The following is a 20650-nucleotide window of genomic DNA, read 5'->3' as shown; positions in this document are numbered from 1 at the left end:
GGTTGAATGAAACGAGACACTGCCTGGGGCACACAAGGTGCCCCATGCATAGCCCGGTTCAAACCAGTTGCTGTGGCACTCCAGCCCGGCTCTGGTGCGAAACCGGACAAAGGGAAGGGGGGTGTAACCACCCCCCTCCCTGGTCCCACCCATAGGAGGGACCTAGCAGGTAATCCAGCCCCTTTGTTTAGTATAAAGTTAGGAGCTGAGTCTAGAGACTTCAGATTATCCTGGACCGACACTCTGATACAAAACTCTTGGACCTTCGACATTCTGCAACCAGAAGACTGAAGAATCTCCCTTGTGGTCAAGGAGTGACCACCCTGTGCAAACAGGCACCATCCCGACGACTCTGCTTCACAGGAACTGGAATCCCAGACTTCTCTGACCTTTACCCACATCTACAGCAAAGCTGAGACCCGTGGTGGACACAAGAAACGTGGGACCAGACGCCCTGGCCATCTTGCGACCTGCTGACCTGCGCTGCTCCTCAGGTATCCTCGAGGCTACGCATTGGGGACTGAGATAACCCTAACCCGAGCACCCACTGCACCGAAGCTCAGCCCTCCATACTCCACGAGGACTGCGTGGGGCCCTTCTGCAGTTCCCTGCTCGACGTGTCTTCCCGGTTGCTAGCCCGTTGGCTAGTGAGCCCTCTGAAGACGATCCTTTTTCTTTCTACTGCTGGTCTGGTTGCTCCAGACTTCTCCTGCTTCCCTGCAAAGGAGAAGCCCCACAGACCTTGCTGGTCTGTCCTGACACGAATCTCCACATCCTGCGTGAATTGCGTTGGCCAAGGCTTGTTGGCTCCCATCCAGGTACCGACACTGCCGGTCTCCAGATCTGTCGTGGGACAGGTCGAGTCCGGCTACTGATCTTCATCAGCACATCCTGGACCACGTGGCTGCGGAGACAAGTTCCCATTTCTTCACCTGAAGCACTCGGCGACGCCTGGTTCCTTCCTGGTCACTGGTTAGTGACCCAGACTCAGTCCCCTCTGCTTTCAGGTTCTCCACTACGCCGATCCACCCTTGGATCCATCCGGACACTTTGCTCCTGGTCACCTGCAGCACTTCTTTGAAGCTCTCCATAGGAAACGATGACGAAACCCGACACGCTTTGGCACCTATGCACCCGGCCTCCCTGGGTGAGGTAACACGAGTACTCCGGTGCTCCCGTGGGTAGTGACTATCCTAGTGTCCTAGTATAAGAGGGTTCTTTCCTAGCTTGACCGCAAGTGCCCTGAATCTATTTAAATCTGACTTCTTCGTTCCCATTGGCCTTGAAGCTGAGCTTGCCTCCTACTGTGGCAATGTGTGGTTTTGAGACCAAAAATATTTTTGCTTTTGCCAATGTTTGTTATAATGATGAGAACCCGGCAGCTTCCACAACAATACATTTTAACAAAAACCATGTCAAAACAAGACATGCATTGACAGAACCAAAAAGCTGACCACCAATGGTATACCTATTGGCATTGCCAACGCTTGTTTATTTTCTTGTTTCCTATCATTTTGTTGAAATTCGTTACACTGATTTTCCATTACGAATATTTTTGGGAAATGCTAGCATGCATCAACATATTTCACTAAATGGTGCTTCACGGAAATGGTCCCTAAAATTTCAGTTGTTTAGCAAAACGTTTTTATCCTAGTTGTATTTTTGTTTTTTGTGAGCATTTTATTTTGAAAGTAAAGAATAATCTGTCTTGCTTTTAGCTTTTGCATATATATATATATATATATATATATATATATATATATATATATATATATATATATATATATATATATGCATCTAATCAGCGAGCATCCTGGAAGCGTTCTGCGTTCCTTTATATGAAACTTTGCAAACATGTGTACACATTTTTATACTGGAACCACTCAGTAGTGCAGTCTGAACTTAAGTTTCTTGAGAGTGCTCACACTAATAACAAAAGCTTTGTATTAATGAACCATAAATACAATTTCGAATAGCATTGACATATGGACACAAATATTACCTTAACTGCCAACAATGCCCTTCCTTGAACCCTAATGTGGTAATGTAATCTGGCAGTGAAAAGGTTTGTGCTGCAGGGGGTTGGGCCGACTTGTCCCAAGGACAAAATCAGTCAGGACTTGAACAGCGGGGCTACATCATTGGTGAAAGTCTTAAGGCACTGGGTGAGCATGCTGCCTGTTCTCTTATTGGTTGAATATCCAGGATTTGAGGTCCCTTCTGAACTGCTGGAGAGATGGTGAGGCTATGGGGTGCAGGGGGAGGTTGTTCCAGGTCTTAGCCGCCAGGTGGGAGAAGGAGCGGCCTTCACTATTTATTCGGCGGATGCGTCGGGTGGCTGCTAGGAAGAGGGATTCAAAGCGAAGTTTTCTGGTAGGTTGGCGGAAGTTCATTCGATTGTTGAGGTACGCTGGTCCTTCGTTGTGTAGTGCTCTCTAAGCGTGGGTGATCAGCTTGAACTGGCATCTTCGCTACTGGTGACCAGTGGAGTTTAGAGAGGTGTGGGGTGATGCGGGTCCGTCTGGGGAGGTCCAGGATGAGTCTGGCTGCTGTGTTCTGGTTAGTCTGGAGCAGGGGTCTCCAACTTTTTCTGTAATAAGAGCTGCTTATGTTCAATACAAATCGCCCAGGTCTGATCACATCAGATAAGATTACATTAGAGGCCACTATATGCACGATACAAGCAATTATCACTGCAACTCATCAGACATGGTTGCTTGCAGTAATGCAAAAAAGGCTTTTTCAATGTGGAATGCGTCTGCTTGGGTAATACATAGCAGCCATAGCTACACTGCCCCGGGCACCAAGGTAATGCTATTAGTCATAGCTCTCCCAGTGCTCAAATATCATCTTTAAATATATTTTTGAAACTCAACAACTTTTCTCCAAACATCTGTAAATGAGATCTGAAAATACATACATTTTCGTCTTAAACCCTTTGAATTTTTGTACACATATATTAGTGCAACCAAACAAAAGCTTTGAATTTTGTAGGTTCGGTTGGAGACAGGAGAGCTACTTATAGGGAGCTAGAGAGCTACCAGTAGCTCGCGAGCTGCTCAATGGAGAAGCCTGGTCTGGAGTTTCGTTATGAGTTGGGCTGTTAATCTTATGTAGAGGGATTTGCCGTAGTCTAGTCTGCTGGTGACTAGAGCTCGTGTGGCTGTTCATCTGGAGCTCGGTGTGAGATAGCTGAAGAACTAGTAGATTATGGTGGTGCTGCCGCCTTTTCTGTTGGATCGGTCCCAGTGTGCAATCTTGTATCTGTTGGGGGTGGCTGGGGTGATGTCGGGAGCGCATGCGGAGTTCAACCAGGTCTTTGTGATGAAGACAGCATCTGGGGCGTGATGGTGATGGTGTCCCAGATTTCCGTGACATGTTTTCCAAATGAGTGTGCGTTGAATGGCAGGCAGTGTATTTTTCCAGAGATGTTGGAGTCTTTCTTGTTGGTGGGTGTGGTGTGGGTGGTATCCTCTGTGTATCAAGTGAAGCAGCAATTCCGGCAGGACAAAGGGCCTTCGGTGGACCTGGAAGAGGCATGGCCGCAGTTGTTGTTGTCCTGGGTTCAGGGCTTGAAGTTCGTCCGAGATGAAGCGGTGCCAGTCCGTGGAAGTTGGGTTCTTGATGCTGGACATGTTCCCGGTGCTTGGGCAGAGAGTTTTCTGATTGAATAAACATGCAAACGTGTTGTCCATGACCGCATACAATATGTCCTGGGCGTCGGGCTATAGGAATTAAACACCCCTGCCATGGTTGGGCCCATTAGCTCCTTCTTACCTATTGGCCCTCTGAGAGGCATTCTAACAGTGAGCCTTAGTGATATATTAAACAAAGGGCAACAGTCTTAGACTTTGATTCTTTTATCAGCCACATCTTCTTCCTCAGATGTCACCAGGCCCTTTTGACCAGTTACTTCCTTTCAGTTTCAAAGAGCTCCCGTTAAAATGCAGTGCAGAGCCTGGCTCTACCTCCCTCCCATGTGTGTCCCACCCAACAGAAAAGCAGTAATCCACAAATATACTCTACCCTTCACAAGCATACTCCTACTCCTGTTCATACGCACATTCAGACTTCAGCAGTCTCCAGTGTACTTTACCTCTTCCCAGGCACACACACATCCTAGCGCTCTCATGCAACATCACGCGTTATCTCCTATGTGATGTACCTTGTCTCAGGCACAGGCATATCCCATTACAATTGCAACTACTCAGTTCTTTTGTTCCTGGACTGTTCCAACTCTCAGGCAAACGTACTTCTTCACGCTGCACATGGTCCTACGGAAACCAAGGATTGAGTCAAATACAAAACAGTGCAACTTTAGTGCTGTGGGCCAAGAGAAACCACTCTAGTGACACAGGCACACAGACCTGTTCTCTCTACTGGTTAAAAAAAATATGGTTTGTTGCCACCACCGAGTTTGTGCTACTTAACTTCAGTTGAAGGCAGTAGCCTTAAACCTTCTGATGGTAATGGTTTAGGCACCGATCCCAGTCCAAGCACACCACAATCCATGAGAAATGCTTAGGTCATAGCGCAGACGCATGATCTGTTTATGCATGACCAGAAATCATTACAGAGGATCCAGATATCACTGCAGCTGGGGCACTCTGTCACCATGCAAGAATCTTTTCTGTACTACGCCTAACCGTTCTTTCTAAGGTTGTGTCAGATTTCTGGGTAAATCAAAGTATATCAATCCCTATTTGTCCATGTCCTTTTGTCCAGCAGAAGGGTGCCTGCACATCCTTGATGTTTAAAATGCTCTCCGAGTACTACTCAGACAAGACATGGGGCATTTTAAAATTAAAGCAAGTTTTTGTCGATCATGGGCCCATACATTTAGCTATGCCAGTATCTAAATCTTCCTTAGCTCGCTTTTTTCCCCTGCTACCAAAAGACTAAGTCCTTTCAATTAAACCGATCGCTCACTGACCAGGAGACAGAGCAACTGCTGCATCCTTTTAATGATTCTCTTGTTTTGGCATTTCCCACTAGATTAAATGTCGATGAGATTGCAATTCTAGTCCATGCATAGGAATATCCTTGAAGGTTCTGTGATGAAGAAGGAATCGTTAATTACTTGTAATCCTAGCTCTCCATTATTGGAATCTTCACTAAATATGTGTATGAACAACACTCCCATTTTCCTGGGAAAGTGGTCTTAGGTGGAAAACACTCATCAGAATCCTAAATGTCTCACTCAAGCTTCGAAATGAACAGTCAGTCAACTGTCAAAGTAGTGCCTTCTGGTATTGTCAGGTCAGGCTGGTAAATTAACTAATGATCCATGTTTTTTGTCTTTAAACAATGCCCTAGCCTTCGCCCTCCTTGCTTTAATTATTTTGGTTAAAACAAAAAAAAACAGCAAAAAAGGTTAGAGGCTACTGCCTCTGTATTGTTCTATCTAATAGAAAAATCTAGCCTCAAATTCCTCACCTTAGAATATCCCAGACATCAGGCTTGATCCAGAAACTTTTGCTGGAGCAAAACCCTTGCACGCCGGTAGGTGAAGTTGGTCGGCTCCGCGTGGCGTTGTCGGAAGTAACGTCCATGTCGCCCGTAAAGGCGCCACCTTGGTGCTCCGACGTCAGTTCTTTTCTTTTCGCGCCAGCTAGCTCAGATCCGTGAAGAGAGTTACCCTTGTGTCACTTTTTGAAAGAATTTTTTTTACCTTTTGTCAATAAATTTTGTTGTGTAGGTTTTTCCCTTGATGTCGAAGAAGACTTCTGGATTCAAACAGTATGGTGCCTGCCACCACGCCATGTCGGTGACGGATCCACACTTATTTCTCTTGTGCCTGTAGCACGACCCCGACTTGAAGTCGTTCTCTGACTGCTGGGACATGGCTCCGAAGGCTTTCAGGGAGCGTTCTCTAAAGCTGCTTGCAGCCTGGTGTTCGCCTCCACATCGCAATCTGTCGCCCTGCATCCCTCTAAAGAAGAGGAGCAACTCCACCATCTGGACACAAAAAGAGCATTGTCATTCTACCTTAACTGCACTAATGAGTTCTGGGTGGATGGCCAACTCTTCGTGGGGTACACTGGATCAAAGAAAGGTTGTGAGTTGCAGAAGAGTACATCTCACGACGGTTTGTCCTGTGTATCAAAATTTGATACGCTCTGCCCAAGAAACAGCCTCCTGAAGTTTAAGAGCTCATTTCACCAAAGCTAAGGTTGCGACCACAGCGTTGCAACCTGATGTTCCAGTCCTTGACATTTGTCAGGCAGCTTCCATATGTAAATCCATTACATGGAAGAACCCAGTAACGCCATGGACTGCGAGGAGACTGCAATAGGTGCCGCCTGAGGACGCTCCTTCTTGACGAATGTGTGAGTACAGTCGGGCGCCCCTCCTGGGTCCTGCTAAAAGCTACTAGTAACACGTAGCCATTGTTTTTTATCAGTGAGTCCGTAAGTATACAGACACCACTCATCTCACAACACACCTTAGCGTGTGTGTTGATAATCACGAAACACGTGGCTGATTTTTGCCTCTCCCTCACTTCACTCACCTGGTCCTGACGAAAGCCTCACACTTTTTATGGGGCTGAAGCATGTAGACCTATCACTGTGACAACCCGGATAATTTTTTCCCAAAGTTGTCCTCTCTTCATTTTCAACCTTATCCTGGGCCGCTAAGAATAACGTTTATTTAGTAAGGACTCCCAGAGATAATTTTAACTTGCACCTTCACAAATACACAAAACCATCTCCGCTGTAATCAGGCGTTGTTGCACAACTGGGTGGCATTCGGCTACCCAGTTGGGACCCCAATGATGAAGCATGCCACCAACTAGTTTGGTGGGTGAGGGGTCTATTAATAAACCTAATTGTTTTCTGGCACTCATCCAAACCAAAATACGAGTGAGTGGCCTTTGCTAGTGGGTTTGTCCACTTTGTTTGTTTGTACTTTACATTTGAGGATAGGGACGTACCCCGACATAATCCTCGCTCTCTCCATTGGTTTACCTACTAAGCACTACTGCCTGGACAGTCGAGCACGCAGGGATGACCTTTTTGGCCTCTCTGGCCTGCAGACCTTGCTGGTCTAAATTTGACTGCTGTCCCTCCAGGGATAGTATTGCTGGAGTATCTATTCTAAGGTGAGGAATCTGCGGCTAGAATATGTCTGTTCCAGATAAGGCATTACCAAAGAAAAGTAACTTGTGCTATAGGGGTTTAATTGATTGTCATTTATAAAAATTAAATATGCCTCATATTGGCGTGCAGTTTTAAAACAAAAATCAGAGTTTTACCTATTAAGTATTATGGCATCAGGTACATAGGCAGAACTGTTCACTGTTCCTTCAGTGGCAATAATATGATGTATTCCAACACTTTCATACTGATTATGTTTTATGGCAGTAACCTAATGCTTCTCAGAAAAGTAACTATTTCTCTTTTTTCTTTTTACTATTCTTTTAGGTTGTGTCATTGGCAGCATCTCTTCATCAGCTGGATCCTCCTGATCATGTACTCTTTGCAGTATTATTTTTCTTGGTTTGTTTAGGAAAAGTCTTCATATCACAAGATATGCAGGTAATGACCTGGGAACAATATCTAAGCTACAGTGTGATTGATCAGCTAATTACTTACAAGTTTAAGACCTACCTTCCAGTGTTTCATGACCCCTATCTCACTCTTCTTTCCCTTCTGTCCTGGCACCAGCTTTTCCTAGTGTTTTCAACCTGTCTCTCACATGATAACAAACGTACAAGTTCACATTTCTAATGGCAACCTATTCCTACATATATTTATCTTTGACGTTTTTTCAGGAATTCAACTGAATGTAGAAATGTTTGAAGAAAACAGTAACTCTCAGTGGGTCCTCGGTGATGATGTTGCAACTTCAACCATGGTGTTGTGTAGTTCCTATAAAACCTTTATAGAATCTGCACTTTTAGACAACATATACTGCGGGACTGGTGTCCAGACTGATTTCAGACACCCCCACCAAGTACGTTAGCCTGTGTACCAGCTAGCTCGCAATACCACTATAACCCCCTCTTACCAAGGAGAAAATAGGTTTTGGCAACTATCTAACATGGCAACTCTGATCCCTCAGGACCGTGGAAACAGTAACTTACTTTTCGCCAGTCACTCGTGCTCACATTTTCTCAGAGAGATACACAGAATAAACGGTTGGGACGTTTTCAATAAGCATTTATTGAACAGTCATTATTCTAGTGTAAAATAAGTGTACTGAAATCACCAGTAGACAGTAGAATAGATAAATGAGTAGAAGCGCTAAGAAAGTAAACAGATGGTAGGTGTCTACCATTTTGCTAAAATCATAAATACAGGCAAGTATATAAAATACATGGCAATAGAATGTGTACCCCGTTCTGGTCTGGAGCTGCACACCCCTCAATGGATGTCAGACCACTTCGAGCAGGAGCATCTGGCTGCAGGAACCTGAGCGTCTTGCATCAGTGTGTCGGCCAGGAACTCCTGCTCTCCTCTGACTATCTCAGCAAGATGTGATGTTTGTATACCCTAAGGTATCCCTGAGGTTCTACCTTGCTGTGCCAGTGTCGGACTTAAGATGACGTTGTGACTGAACTTAATACATAGTTATTATGCAGGAGATGATGGTCCTGCTCTGTTTCTAAGAAACTAAGATTCCTCATGCATAATTTATGAGGCCAGTGTTCAGGGAAAAACCCTACGTACTGTGTGTAGTATTGTAACTAGGTAAAAGGTCAGTCCTTCAATTCTGTTATGTATGTAGTAAAGGAGAGAATGTAGGTGTGGGGGTTATGATGTTACCCGGACCTATATCGGGGTACCTGTATGATAAATATAACACCCACTCCTCATCCGACTGGACAACATTACTAAATTCTAGCGTACTGCCAAGGCGTCTAGAGGTTTGTACGCAACTAATAATATAAATATTGTAAGAGAAGTTAAAAAGCATTAAAAAACCCTTTAAAAAGTTTTCTTCAAAAAAATTTAAAAAAACACTCGAGCACTGGCTCTAAAGTGTCTGTTTATATAGTCCAAACAACTACAAGCCATGCAGGTCAAAAGTTGTCAATTTGGAATTTTGTTTAAAAGTGAAATGCATAATTTCCTGGTTAAACCATATAAGAGATTACGCATTTAAGTTAGGTATGCCAGATTTATGGAGGACACCTGACATAACATGCCCAATGACCCCCAGGGTGGCTGTAGTTGGATGTTATAGATCCCACAAACTAGCCGTTACCCAGAAAAGTTCTTCTCACGGTCGTTTGACTATGGAGTTTCTCCAAGTCAAAGACGTGTTCAAAAGAGAATCCTTTCTGGATACCATCGAACCCCCTTTAGCCAGGAAACTTTATGTTCAGTTTAGGATAGAGTCCCTCCCATTTCATTCTTTTACCAGTAAATGGGCTAAAGAAAGCAATAGTGAGTGCCCCGCTTGTAAATACAAGGAAGAGTCGATTACCCACATTTAATTTTTTTGTCCAGCCTATCTCACGCCGCGCAAGCGTTGGCTAATCCAACTGTGCAAGACCATCGGCTTTGTGCGTTGCACGGAGGTACTGAGGGTCTTAAAATATGTAACTCACCCGCCAATAGTGTTTGCTGTTTCACGCTTTTTAAACTCAATGTGGCTCATTAGGCGTCCCTTTTTAAAGTAGTTGATTCCAGGAGGAGAGAATTAGTTTATTACACACTGGACTGTTTTTTATCATTTATGCGTCCCCTCCGGATCTAGGTTAAATCCATTCCTAACTTTGTAAAACTTTTATCTTCATTTTTATTGTATTCTTTTTAATCCTTTTTATGACATTTAAAAAAAATTTGAGTATGTATATATATGTATATATTTATATATGTATATATGTGTGTATGTATGTATATATATAAATATTTATATACACATCACCATTTATAGGCCTGAGTTCCCTTTTTCTTCCTCATGTGTATCTTTGTATAACTGTTGTGAATTCAGCGAAAATGAACTCGGTAATGTTGAATGTACTATTGTAAAAAAATGTTAGCGTGTTTAAGTTTTATTGTCAAATGTACTTTTGCCATAACGGCACCTCCCTGACTGTATGTGCTGGTGGAAACAATTCTTGCATACATCAAGTAACCCTGGAACTCACGGTGACTAGATATGCGATGCCTGGAAGCATCCCACAACAACCTTCATCATTCAGCATTGAGTAACTTCTATTTGAGAGAAGCCTGAATACTGGATTAATCACTGCTGCCAGGATACCTCTCAAGTGACAGGACAGGTTCGCCACAGACCCATTACAAGCCCTGTATAGCATAATATCCTGGCATACGAGAGATCCACCTAAAGAGTTCTTGCAGTTATTTCCTCTTAGAAGCACTTTAGATCCCCACTCCTGCATCAAAATCTCTATGGTAAATCTCATGATTTCCTGATGAATTCCTTACCCATTTTTTTCATATCAACCTGCCTGTTGCTGTTCTAGGCAGTACTGAAACTGCAAAGTTGCGAACTGTAATGTTATATGGCCATGAATTAACAATTCTGTGGACGGTGACTCTGCCACAGTAAACGGTAACCTATCCAGTTTTTCAATACGAAGCATTGTATATTTTGCTCCCCTCTGTGCCGTTTTCTTTGGTTTTTCTGTTAGATTGTATGCAGAAAACAAGGACGTACTGTTGATAAAATGCCAAGGCTCATAACCAGCACGCAATGACTGCAGCGTCCAGCTTAACAAAATAATAGAACGTAACTGTCCGTGTTGTAGTATGGACAAATCCTGTTCTAATACTTCGATAGCAGAAGATACAATGTTGCCCAGTGAATATATCCTGGATGTTAACGTAGTCATGCCATTATCAACTACGCGCTAACCCCTTTTCTAGGTTAATTCTATCTATTTCTCTCAATCTCTCTGCTGCCTCTTTTTAGGAGTTTTTCCAGATTTAGTTATAGACAGCACATAAAAACCGTTTTTGACATGGCTTGCTGGGACCTAATAAAAATCCCATAGGTCCACATCCTCTGTAAGTAAGGACAAGTGTTGTTTCACCTGTGGTAGTGTCGAGGTCTTTAGTCAATCGAGGCATAACTTCCCAACAGTGTATGATGTCACTACCCCCGCATATTCTCGTTGTACATAAGGTGGGTCTGGCCTATGGATACTAAACCCTTCGGTGGTACCCCTGAATCTTTCCTGACATCTGTTTGTGTCTGTGGGCCAAACCAACCATCCCTTCCAATTGGGGTCTGATCTATTGTATTACAATATGTCATCCAACTTAGCCCTCTATCTGATGTAAAATTCCCCTTGGTGTTTAACAGTTATGGAATGTGAGGCGTGTTCAAGTCCTTATTCTTGGCTATTCCAAGACAGGAAGTCTGTTGCACAGTGTCATTCAGAAAAATCATCTGCTGTGGAATGAGGCATGCTCTAAATAGTGCTTCTGTTCGCTGAACTTGCCAGTCTCTAGAACCCCAGATTGATTTTAAGTTTACAGTGTCCATCCATAAGTCAAAACCCTGTTCAGACAGCTGGGTAATAAAGGAAGCAGAGTAAATCTTTTTGGTGTTTGTTAACATATTTTTCTGTGCAGATATAGGTGCAACCTTATAATAATACGAAGTCAGGTCAGAAGTGTTAAACCCTGAAAAATGTTAGAATTTCTGTGCAAATGTTTTTGAACTACCTTTCGGTGGTGTAGGGCAATGGTCCCACTGGTTGTATGTGAAAACATTTCTAGGTTTTCTAGATTTATCCAAGAAATTATGACCATAATGTTGGTCACAATACATTTTGTCAAAATCTGATGTGTCTTTTAACATTTCAGTGCTAGAAAATGCGGCAGATTGTTCCAAATCAGACAATAAGTTGTTAGCAGTTTCAAAATCCCAATCATCAGAAAATGTACTGGAGGTATTGAAATCGTTCAATGAAATTTTAAACAAATGTGGAACCTTTGAAAGTTCGGTCGGTCCAAATATATCATTGGTAACCTTGTCCCACACTATACCATTTGGTATAGCAACTGCTGAAATGTTCATGAAGGACAAATTCCTCTGTTCACGATAAGATGAAACGTGAGGTTTTAAAATTAAGTTTACTTGTGACGTTGCAGAGCTCTTTTGAAGATAAGTTCCATTGATGAGTAAGTGGAAAATAATTACTAACCCTAATCAAAAAAGAAGAAATAGGAGGAGGAGCCTAGCGCGCAACCAAGATGGCCGTGTAGGTGCGAGGCTCCCGAGGACCTCCGCAACCTCCTACGTTTATCCTGTCTTCATCCTGAATCGGTTGAGGGGACTGTGTCGGTGAACCTGAGCCGAGGTGGTACCCGTTTTCCATTTTTGAATCGGACCCCGGGGGCCGGGGTGAGCATCGACGGAAGTTTGCGGCCTTCTTCTCTCCTGACCCCGGACTCGAGTTTGGGGGTGACCCAGTGGCGAAGTGAATAACAACGGCGGGCCGGGCCTGGCGAGTCGCGTACCCCACACTTTCGCTTTTGAGTCCCCTTGCCGTCATCGCGAGTGGGACTACGGCGCTTCTTTGTGTGGTGGTGGCCTCGCTGGGGGACCCTGCCTGCCTGCCTGCGGGGACCCGCTCCGCCTTCCTGAGGTGACCCCTGGGGCTCACGGCCTTGATTGCTTGCTCTCCACTGCGTGACTGGCGGGGGTGCGAGATACGCGACGATGGCCACGAAGCAGGATGGAGATCGGCTGAAGGCCAAATCGACCCGGCGTGGCACCGCACCTCAATTCAACATTATGGATCGCTACACCCTCCCGAAGGGGTCTCCCGGCAGATCGCACAAGTCTTCTGAGTGTCCCCCGGATGCCCCGGATTTGCCTACGGATCTGAATTTGCAGGACGTCATGGGCGCCATTGCTGAGATGAAGACCTCAGTAGGCCAACAATTCGACACCTTGGCGCACAAACTCGATGCGGTCCTCATCGATGTCAACCTTGTTAGAGCAGATCTATCTAAGACAAATGACCGGGTTGACTCCTTGGCCCATACCGCGTCGGGCCTCACGACTGAGGTCGCGGCCCTTCAGACGGAGGTGCGCCGGCTCCGGCAGGCAAGTGCGCTCACGGATCGGCGCCTGGAGGACTCCGAGAGCAGGGCCCGGAGGAATAACATTCGCATCATCGGAGTGCCCGAGGGACGGGAGGACTCGGCGGCGGATCTCTTTGTGGAGGACCTGATTTCTACCCATCTCCAGCCTCGAGGACTGAGTAAATTCTTCGCGGTGGAGAGGGCCCATAGAGTTCCTGGCGGCAGACCGAAGGTCGGAGCTCCTCCGCGGCCTCTTATTGCCCGTATCTTCAACTTTCGGGATAGGGATGCGATTTTGCAAGCTTCCAGACTGCAAGGGCCGCTTAAGCTGGAGAACATGGAGGTGAACTTTTATCCTGATTTCACGCAAGCGGTCCAGAAGCAGAGACTGAGTTTCATGGGCGTTAAGCGGCGGCTTCGAGACATGAACTTAAAATACGCCATGCTTTTCCCGGCCAGGCTGCGTGTGGAGGCTGATGGTCGCACTCACTTTTTTGACCGTCCCGAGGTGGCCGGGGACTGGTTGGACACTTTGTCTGGGGGACATGATCGGGATGGGATGGGGGCGGCGGGAGGAGAGTGCCCACCGGACCGGGTATGAGGTATTGACACTGGGGCTCATTCCTGATGATGCCACCTTTCGGCCAGGCTTAGGGTTTCTTGACTGTTGTGTCTTGTTTCCCCTCCGTTGGAGGTGGTGCTGTGTCTCGAGGGGGTTCTCTTTCCTCCTCTAGGGGGTCTTTGTAGTTTAGTTTACACAGGGGCGACAGGCACACTGCAAGTTGGGGGGGCTATTTGGGCTCATGCAGGGGTGCAGGGAGGGGGGAGTTTTGTTTGGGATGTTGGGTTGGGGTTGGGTTTTGTTTATTTGTACCACAAGGCAGAAGTATTGTTGTGCTATCGCTAAAGTGCTCTCTGGGGGGAGATTGATCGGTTTTGGCTATGATGGGGGGTAGGGGACTGAGCCTTTTGTCCTGGAATGTCAATGGACTAGGGGACAGGATAAAAAGGGGAGTGGTCCTGCAGTTCTTAAAACGAATTTCACCCGATATAGTATTTCTGCAGGAAACACACCTCATTGGAAACTCCTTTCGTGCCATGAACAGACGGGGCTATCGCCTTGCAGCCCACTTGGGCTTCACATCTGGTTCGAGGGGTGTGGGCATTATGGTTAAAACCTCGCTCCCGTTGGAGGTTGATGAGGTGCTTCATGATGATAGGGGACGATATACGGCTCTGGTGGGTAGATTGGAGGGTAAAGTGATTGTTTTGGTTTCTGTTTATGTCCCGCCAGGGTTGCAGACAACTACTTTTGCTGATTTGGGGCGCCTTCTTCTTGGCCTGCCGGAGGGGATTCTAGTGGTTGGGGGGGATTTTAACGCTGTAATTTCCGGAACTGAGGATCGTCACCCTCCCAGGGATCTCCCCCGTGCCCAAGCTTGGTTATCTGGCCTCTTGGATACCCTGGGGCTGGTGGATTGTTGGCGGCTGAAACACCCTACGCAGATACAATACACCTTTCATTCCGGGGCTCATGGTAGTCTTTCGAGGCTTGATTATGTTCTGATGCCAGCAGCACAGGCAGGGAGGGTCGGGGAGGTACGACATCTGGCTCGGGGTATTTCAGATCACTCCCCGCTCCTGTTGTACTTCGACATTGTCCCGAGGGGGGAGGGGAGGGTGGTCCCGATTAATTCCTGGTACCTGCGTGACCCCACAATTCGCGCTGATTTTGTTAAATCTCTTGAGCGATATTTTGAAGACAATGTGGGGTCTGTGTCGTCTGCGGTTTCTTTGTGGGAGGCGTTTAAGACGGTACTCCGGGGGGAGGCCCTGTCCCTCATTTCCCATTCCCGGAGGCGCGAGCGGGAGGAGGTGACCCGTATCGAAGCTGAGATAACTGAGTTGGAGGGTGATCTGGAGTGTGGGGTAACGGATGATAAACTGCATGCTCTCCGACTCAAACAGGCGGACTACAAGGCCCTAGTCACGGAGGCAGCCAGGGGCCTGAGTAGAGAGCAACAGGGGCGACTGTATGGTGTGGGTGATAAGGCTGGTAAATTGATTGCGTGGCTGGATAAAAAGGAGAGAGCGAGTCGAGTTGTCCCGTCGATTGAGAGACTGGATGGTGTGTGTGTCACTGAGCCGGAGGAAATTGTTGAATGTTTCGCTGAGTATTTCCGTGGGGTGTATTCCCCGGTATCTTCCCGCTCGGAAGAGGATTCCCATGACCTGCTTAAAGACATTGCGCTGCCTTCCCTTTCGGAGGAGGATAAAGTGTCGTTGGACGCGGCCCCGACATCTGAGGAGATTGCCCTCGCCATACGTTCGGTCGCCTCTGGCAAGGCCATGGGTCCTAATGGCCTTCCCATTGAATTGTACAAATTACGACCGGATACGCTGGCTCCGCATCTCCGCGCTATGTTCCTCGCGGCCCGGTCGGCGGGTTCCCTCCCGCTGGACCAGCGTCTTGCCACTATTGTGGTTATTCATAAGGAGGGGAGGCCGCGGGATCTGGTCACGTCTTACAGGCCCATTTCGCTGTTGAATGCGGAGCCGAAAAGTCTCGCCAAGGTGCTGGCTAATCGGCTGGTTGGCGTGGTGTGCGATCTGATCCACCAGGACCAGTCCGGCTTTATCCCTCATCGCAACACAGCGCTTAACTTGCGGCGTCTGCACGGGGTGCTCGCGAGGGTCCCGTTCATACGAGAACCAGCCATTTTGGCGTCCTTGGACGCCACTATGGCGTTCGACGCGCTTGAGTGGCCATATATTTGGGCGACGCTGGCTAAGTTTGGGTTTGGCCCGGGATTCATTGGCTGGGTGAAACTGTTGTATTCCGGACCGCTGGCGCAGGTGGCGGTGAATGGTAGAGTATCGGCGCCGTTTGAGCTGGGCAGGGGCACGCGGCAGGGCTGCCCGCTGTCGCCGCTCCTTTTTGCGATTGCCTTGGAGCCCCTGGCGGAGTGGCTGCGGTGGCACCCTTCGATTCGTGGTCTCCGATGGACCCCCGAGTATGAGGATCGCGTATCCCTTTACGCGGACGATATTCTTTTGTACCTTGCCTCCCCGCGCAAATCACTGATTGTTTTAGTGGATGTGTTGCGTTCATTCGGCCGCAACTCCGGCTTAGTTATCAACTGGGCTAAATCCTGTGTGTATGTCCTCTCTGGGGAGGCTCCTATCCTTCCGCGGGGTTGTCCTATCCAGGTTGCTCCGCAGGGATTTAAGTATCTGGGTATCTTTATTACCCTGGACGCTGCGGCCCGATATAAACAGAACTTACTCCCCCCCCCTCCAGCGCTTGAAGGAGGATGTGGCACGTTGGAGGCGCTTGCCGCTCTCGCCGCTCGGCCGTGCGGCACTGTTTAAGATGTCGTTGCCACGTTTCTTATACGCTTTACAAAACACGATGGACGTCGTCCCGGCGCGCTACTTTCGGGAGGTGGAGGGTCTGCAGCGCCACCTGTTTTGGGATGGGAGGCCGCGTATCGCCCTCGCGAAGCTGACACTCCCGTGGTATGACGGGGGGGGGGGTCGCCCTCCCAGACATCAAACGGTATTACTGGGCCTCCCAGCTGGCTGCGATAAACCACGGCCTTTATGGGCCCGCCCTTAACCCGGCTTTTGAAATGGACAAACTGTTACTGCCGGGTGGTGACTATAATCGTGCGCTTTACTCTACATCGCTCGACGCACGTTTGACGGGCTCTACGCGGGTCGCGGTACGGGTGTGGCACGCGGCAAACTTGGCTATGGGGTGGAAGGATCGGTTGACCCGGGCGACGCCACTCTATGCATCTGAGCGACTGGGCTGCTTGTGGACCTCGAAAGGCTTTGAGAAGTGGGACATGATAGGCATCAGCAGGGTGGGCGATCTCTGGACGAGGGGGGGATTCAAAACGTTCGATGTGCTGCAGAAGGAATTCCAGTTGCAGGACAGGGAGTACTTCCGATATGTACAGGTTCGTCACGCGCTGTGTTCTGTATTCCCGGATGTTGCCTCCATACCGGAGTGCTCCCCTCTGGAAGATAGAGTGCTAGATGGGCATGTACCGGATGGCACTATCTCATTGATTTATAAAAAGCTCATCAACGATCGCTCCGGACTGCTGACTGGCCTTCGTGAGGCTAGGGTCGCCGATGGCTTGGAGCTGGATGACGAGGACTGGGTGTCTGCGGTGGCCTCCCCGAAAGAGGTGGCCATACCGGCCCGCCTTCGCTTCGTCCAGCTCAAAATACTCCACAGGGTCTATGTTTGATGCGTATGGGATATGCCGTGGATGGACTGTGTAAGCGTGGGTGCGGTTTGTTAGGGACCTTTATCCATATTTTGTGGGAATGTCCGGAGGTGGCGCGATTCTGGCGTGGTGTACATGCGGTGTTGCAAGCGGTCACGCATGTGGCGCTGTTTCCCGAGGCTAGGAGATGTCTGCTAAATGTGTGGGAGCCGACTGATTATACGGTGCCGCAGACGTGGTGGGTGACTCTGGGATATATGGTGGCCAAGCGTGACATAGCACAATTGTGGGGCTCCCAGAGGTCACCAACGGTTTCGGTGTGGAAGGACAACATGGATTGGTGTATGTTTCGGGAGAAGGTAGTGTATGTGGCGAGAGGTAAGCCTGGGAAATGGGTGAAGGTGTGGGGCCCCTGGAACTCCTATCGTGGCGGGATTTGTACCCCGCCGCTGACGCCTGACTTGGCAGTGGCCCAGTCTCCCTAGTCTGCTTGTCACCTTGGTTCTGGGCATTGTGTCTACTTTGTTTCTGTCCCGGCCTGTCCCCCCCCCCCCCCCTATTCCTGTGGATCGGTAGGGTCCTCCCCAGGGGAGCTCATAATGCTGCTTTGACTTTTGCTGCCTTGTGGATTTGTTTGTGGTTTCTTATAAAAAATGGAACCGTCATTTGGGGGGTCCGGCCGGTGTGGCCGCCAACGCTTCCCTCGACTTCTGGGACCTTTATCACTTGCCGCTTGTGTTTAATGACTGTATTTTATGCTCTCACTGTTTGCTAGCGGCCGGCCTGAAGGTTGTAGGCCCATCTTTGTATCTCTTTTGCATTCTGTAATAAAGGTTTAAAAAAAAAAAAAAAAAAGAAGAAATAGTATACCAATGATTATCCAAAGTTCTAGCCAAGGTGATACTAAATAAGTCTTTCCAAGAAAGTTGAAGAAGTCATTGATCCGTTGTTTGTGAGAAATTTGGCGTCGTTTCAGGTTCACTGGGATCCAATGAAAAGGTATTGAAGTTGATGAAATAGCCAGATGCATTTCGATCTATTTTAGGTAGCTCAGCATGTTTTGTGAACTTGTAGATTGCTCTTGTTGAGGCATGTTGACGTAGATATCCTTGTTAGGTTGAATTGGAATTTGTCTTTCATTTTGATTTGGAAAGTTTGTGTCAAGGGGAACTAGTTTGATTGCATTGTTATCGATTCTGTTTTGTAAAGGTGACTCTTCAAATGTTATGAGATTTTCTATTTGAACTTCCTGTATTTTAGCGAGAGGAGGACGTCGGCTACTCAGGAGCCCACAAGGCCTGCTATTCAGTGTCGGCCACATAGTGTGGTTTGATCAAATTGATTGAGACGAATCTCTTTTCTTTTCCGGAAAGAGGAGGTAGAAGTACAGTTCTTGATCCTTCAACTGAAGAAAATGAGTTTTCACTAGGTTCTATTAATTTCCTTACATTCCTCCATACCTTGCCATCTCGTGACAAAACCCTGCCTACAGCCTCCATTTCTGCTGACGCTCAAAACTATCGCATACCCAAGTCCCCCTGTTCTTTGCAGTTAGCCAATTCATCAACAGAAAGCCATGGTACACCTACGCCCTGTGTAAACAAGCTTGTTTTTCATCTTCTGCTTCCTGCTTGGTAAACATCCTTGACACCTTGATCAGGTTATCTGGACAATGGTCTGACCGAGCCTTGATGAAGCTGATTGAACAATGGTCTGAATGCCGAGCCTTGATCAAGCTGATTGAACAGTGGTCTGAATGCCGAGCCTTGATCAGGTCATCAACTACAAACACCGCCTTGATCAGGTTATCAACGGCAAACACCGCCCTGATTAAACAATGGACTGAATGCCAAAAGAGTGGAGTAAAAATGTATATAAGGCTTGTTCGCTGTGGAGTAAAGCAGCAGCCTCCTGGGTTTTGTCTCTGACTAGCTTGGGATTCTGTTCCATAGCCCGGGCTATTGTAATAAAGGTGGTTCTCTCTGCATACTAAAGTTTCCGGGTCCGCTTTAATATATAAGGAGGGTAAGAGTAGTCTCGGGTGATTCCTGCACCGCCAAGCCCCCACTCCTCCTTAAGGTGGGCATTTCTTGGTTCTACACAACGGCCAGGACAGGTACAGGCTTTCGATAGGATGGCCTGAATTCTTTCTTGTCCACAATCTTTTCTCTGACCTGATCCCCAACTTTAGGAATCCAGGCAGGTCTTGCTGTGGCTGAATTGACTTCCCCAGGTGGTTTTCTTTGTCTCGACGTTACTTATGGAGGCTCTGGATTCCTTCAGATCCTTTAAGACAGCCAAAACGTTTATTGATGTCAAACAGTTTTTCATCCGCCGCTGTGCCTTCACAATCGAGATCAGGTACCCACATTCTTGTCCCAATCTGGACCTTGTATGGAGTGGCACCTCCTAGAGAGCTTCTTGGCTGGTTATTAAGGGCACGCTGGACCCCATATAGGTGACTGACCCAACTACCACCCGAGCCTAATACCCTAGCTGTTAAAGATTGCTTTAAGTCCCAGTTTTTCCTGTCCTCAACCAAATTTCCCTCGGGATGGTACAGAGTGGAGTACCGCAATGCTACACCCAAACTTCCCGTGGCTTCCTTGTAAGCCCTAGAGCTGAACGCGGGGCCACGGTCAGAATGTAATGCACCAACTGCGTATGTCCCTATTGTGAGAAGTTGGCCTGGTATATGGTGTTCACTAGTTCTAGTGGACACCTTGCACCAGTACAATTCGACTCTTATGGTAGATAGGTTTAAGACAACCTTTTAAAGAAAGCTATCCAGTGGTAGCTGTGGAGAGCAGCCTTCAGGCTAAGTCTCAGAGGAATGTAAAGCAGCTTGTTTTGCCTTATAATCTCTTGAATTACCGAATGAAAAGACACCACACAGGTATATATATAAAATATATATGTATTTATTACTAGACACACTCTATTAATCACTTTATGAGATTAGAAGTCAGGAATATATGCACAAATCAACGTTTCACGACAAATTAAGCACTTATATGGCTGGGGCCCTAGGGGCGTACCAGACCATATACTAAAAAAGGTATAAGAAGAACGGCTTGAGAAGGGACAAGGCCTAGGGTCTTCAGAAGCGCTGAGGCCTCACTAATCCACCCAAGGCAGGTAAGTAAAGGACCCACGGGAGATGCATGCAGTGTGAGAACACAGCCGCGGATCTCAATAGACTTCAATGGAGCAAGTCACGGTTGGAATTTTAAAGTTCTAGGGTTCTTCGGGAGAGTCTACAAGCAAGTCACTTACAGGGTAAGTACTTCGAGAGCCAACACACACAGGAGCAACGTAGTGCAGGAGTTACCTCACCCAGGGAAGCCGGGTGCATAGGTGTCTTTTGGTGTCTGGTCACGGCGTCGTTTTCAATGG

General features: G+C 47.3%; 1 protein-coding gene across 1 annotated transcript in view; it reads left to right on the top strand.

Moving 5' to 3' along the window:
* LOC146856663 (FIGNL1-interacting regulator of recombination and mitosis-like) overlaps positions 1–20650 on the top strand; it is a 1639010-nt gene that overhangs the window by 1099390 nt on the left and 518970 nt on the right. The window contains exon 11 of the mRNA XM_085654838.1: positions 7425–7538. Coding sequence (XP_085510964.1) covers positions 7425–7538 — 114 coding nt within the window. The remainder of the gene's footprint in view (positions 1–7424; positions 7539–20650) is intronic.

The sequence above is a fragment of the Triturus cristatus genome, chromosome 4_1 (genome assembly GCF_964204655.1).
Source record: "Triturus cristatus chromosome 4_1, aTriCri1.1, whole genome shotgun sequence".
NCBI classification, from domain to species: Eukaryota; Metazoa; Chordata; class Amphibia; order Caudata; family Salamandridae; genus Triturus; species Triturus cristatus.
Note: the sequence above shows the minus strand (reverse complement) of the source record. Positions and strands in the feature narration are given on the sequence as shown.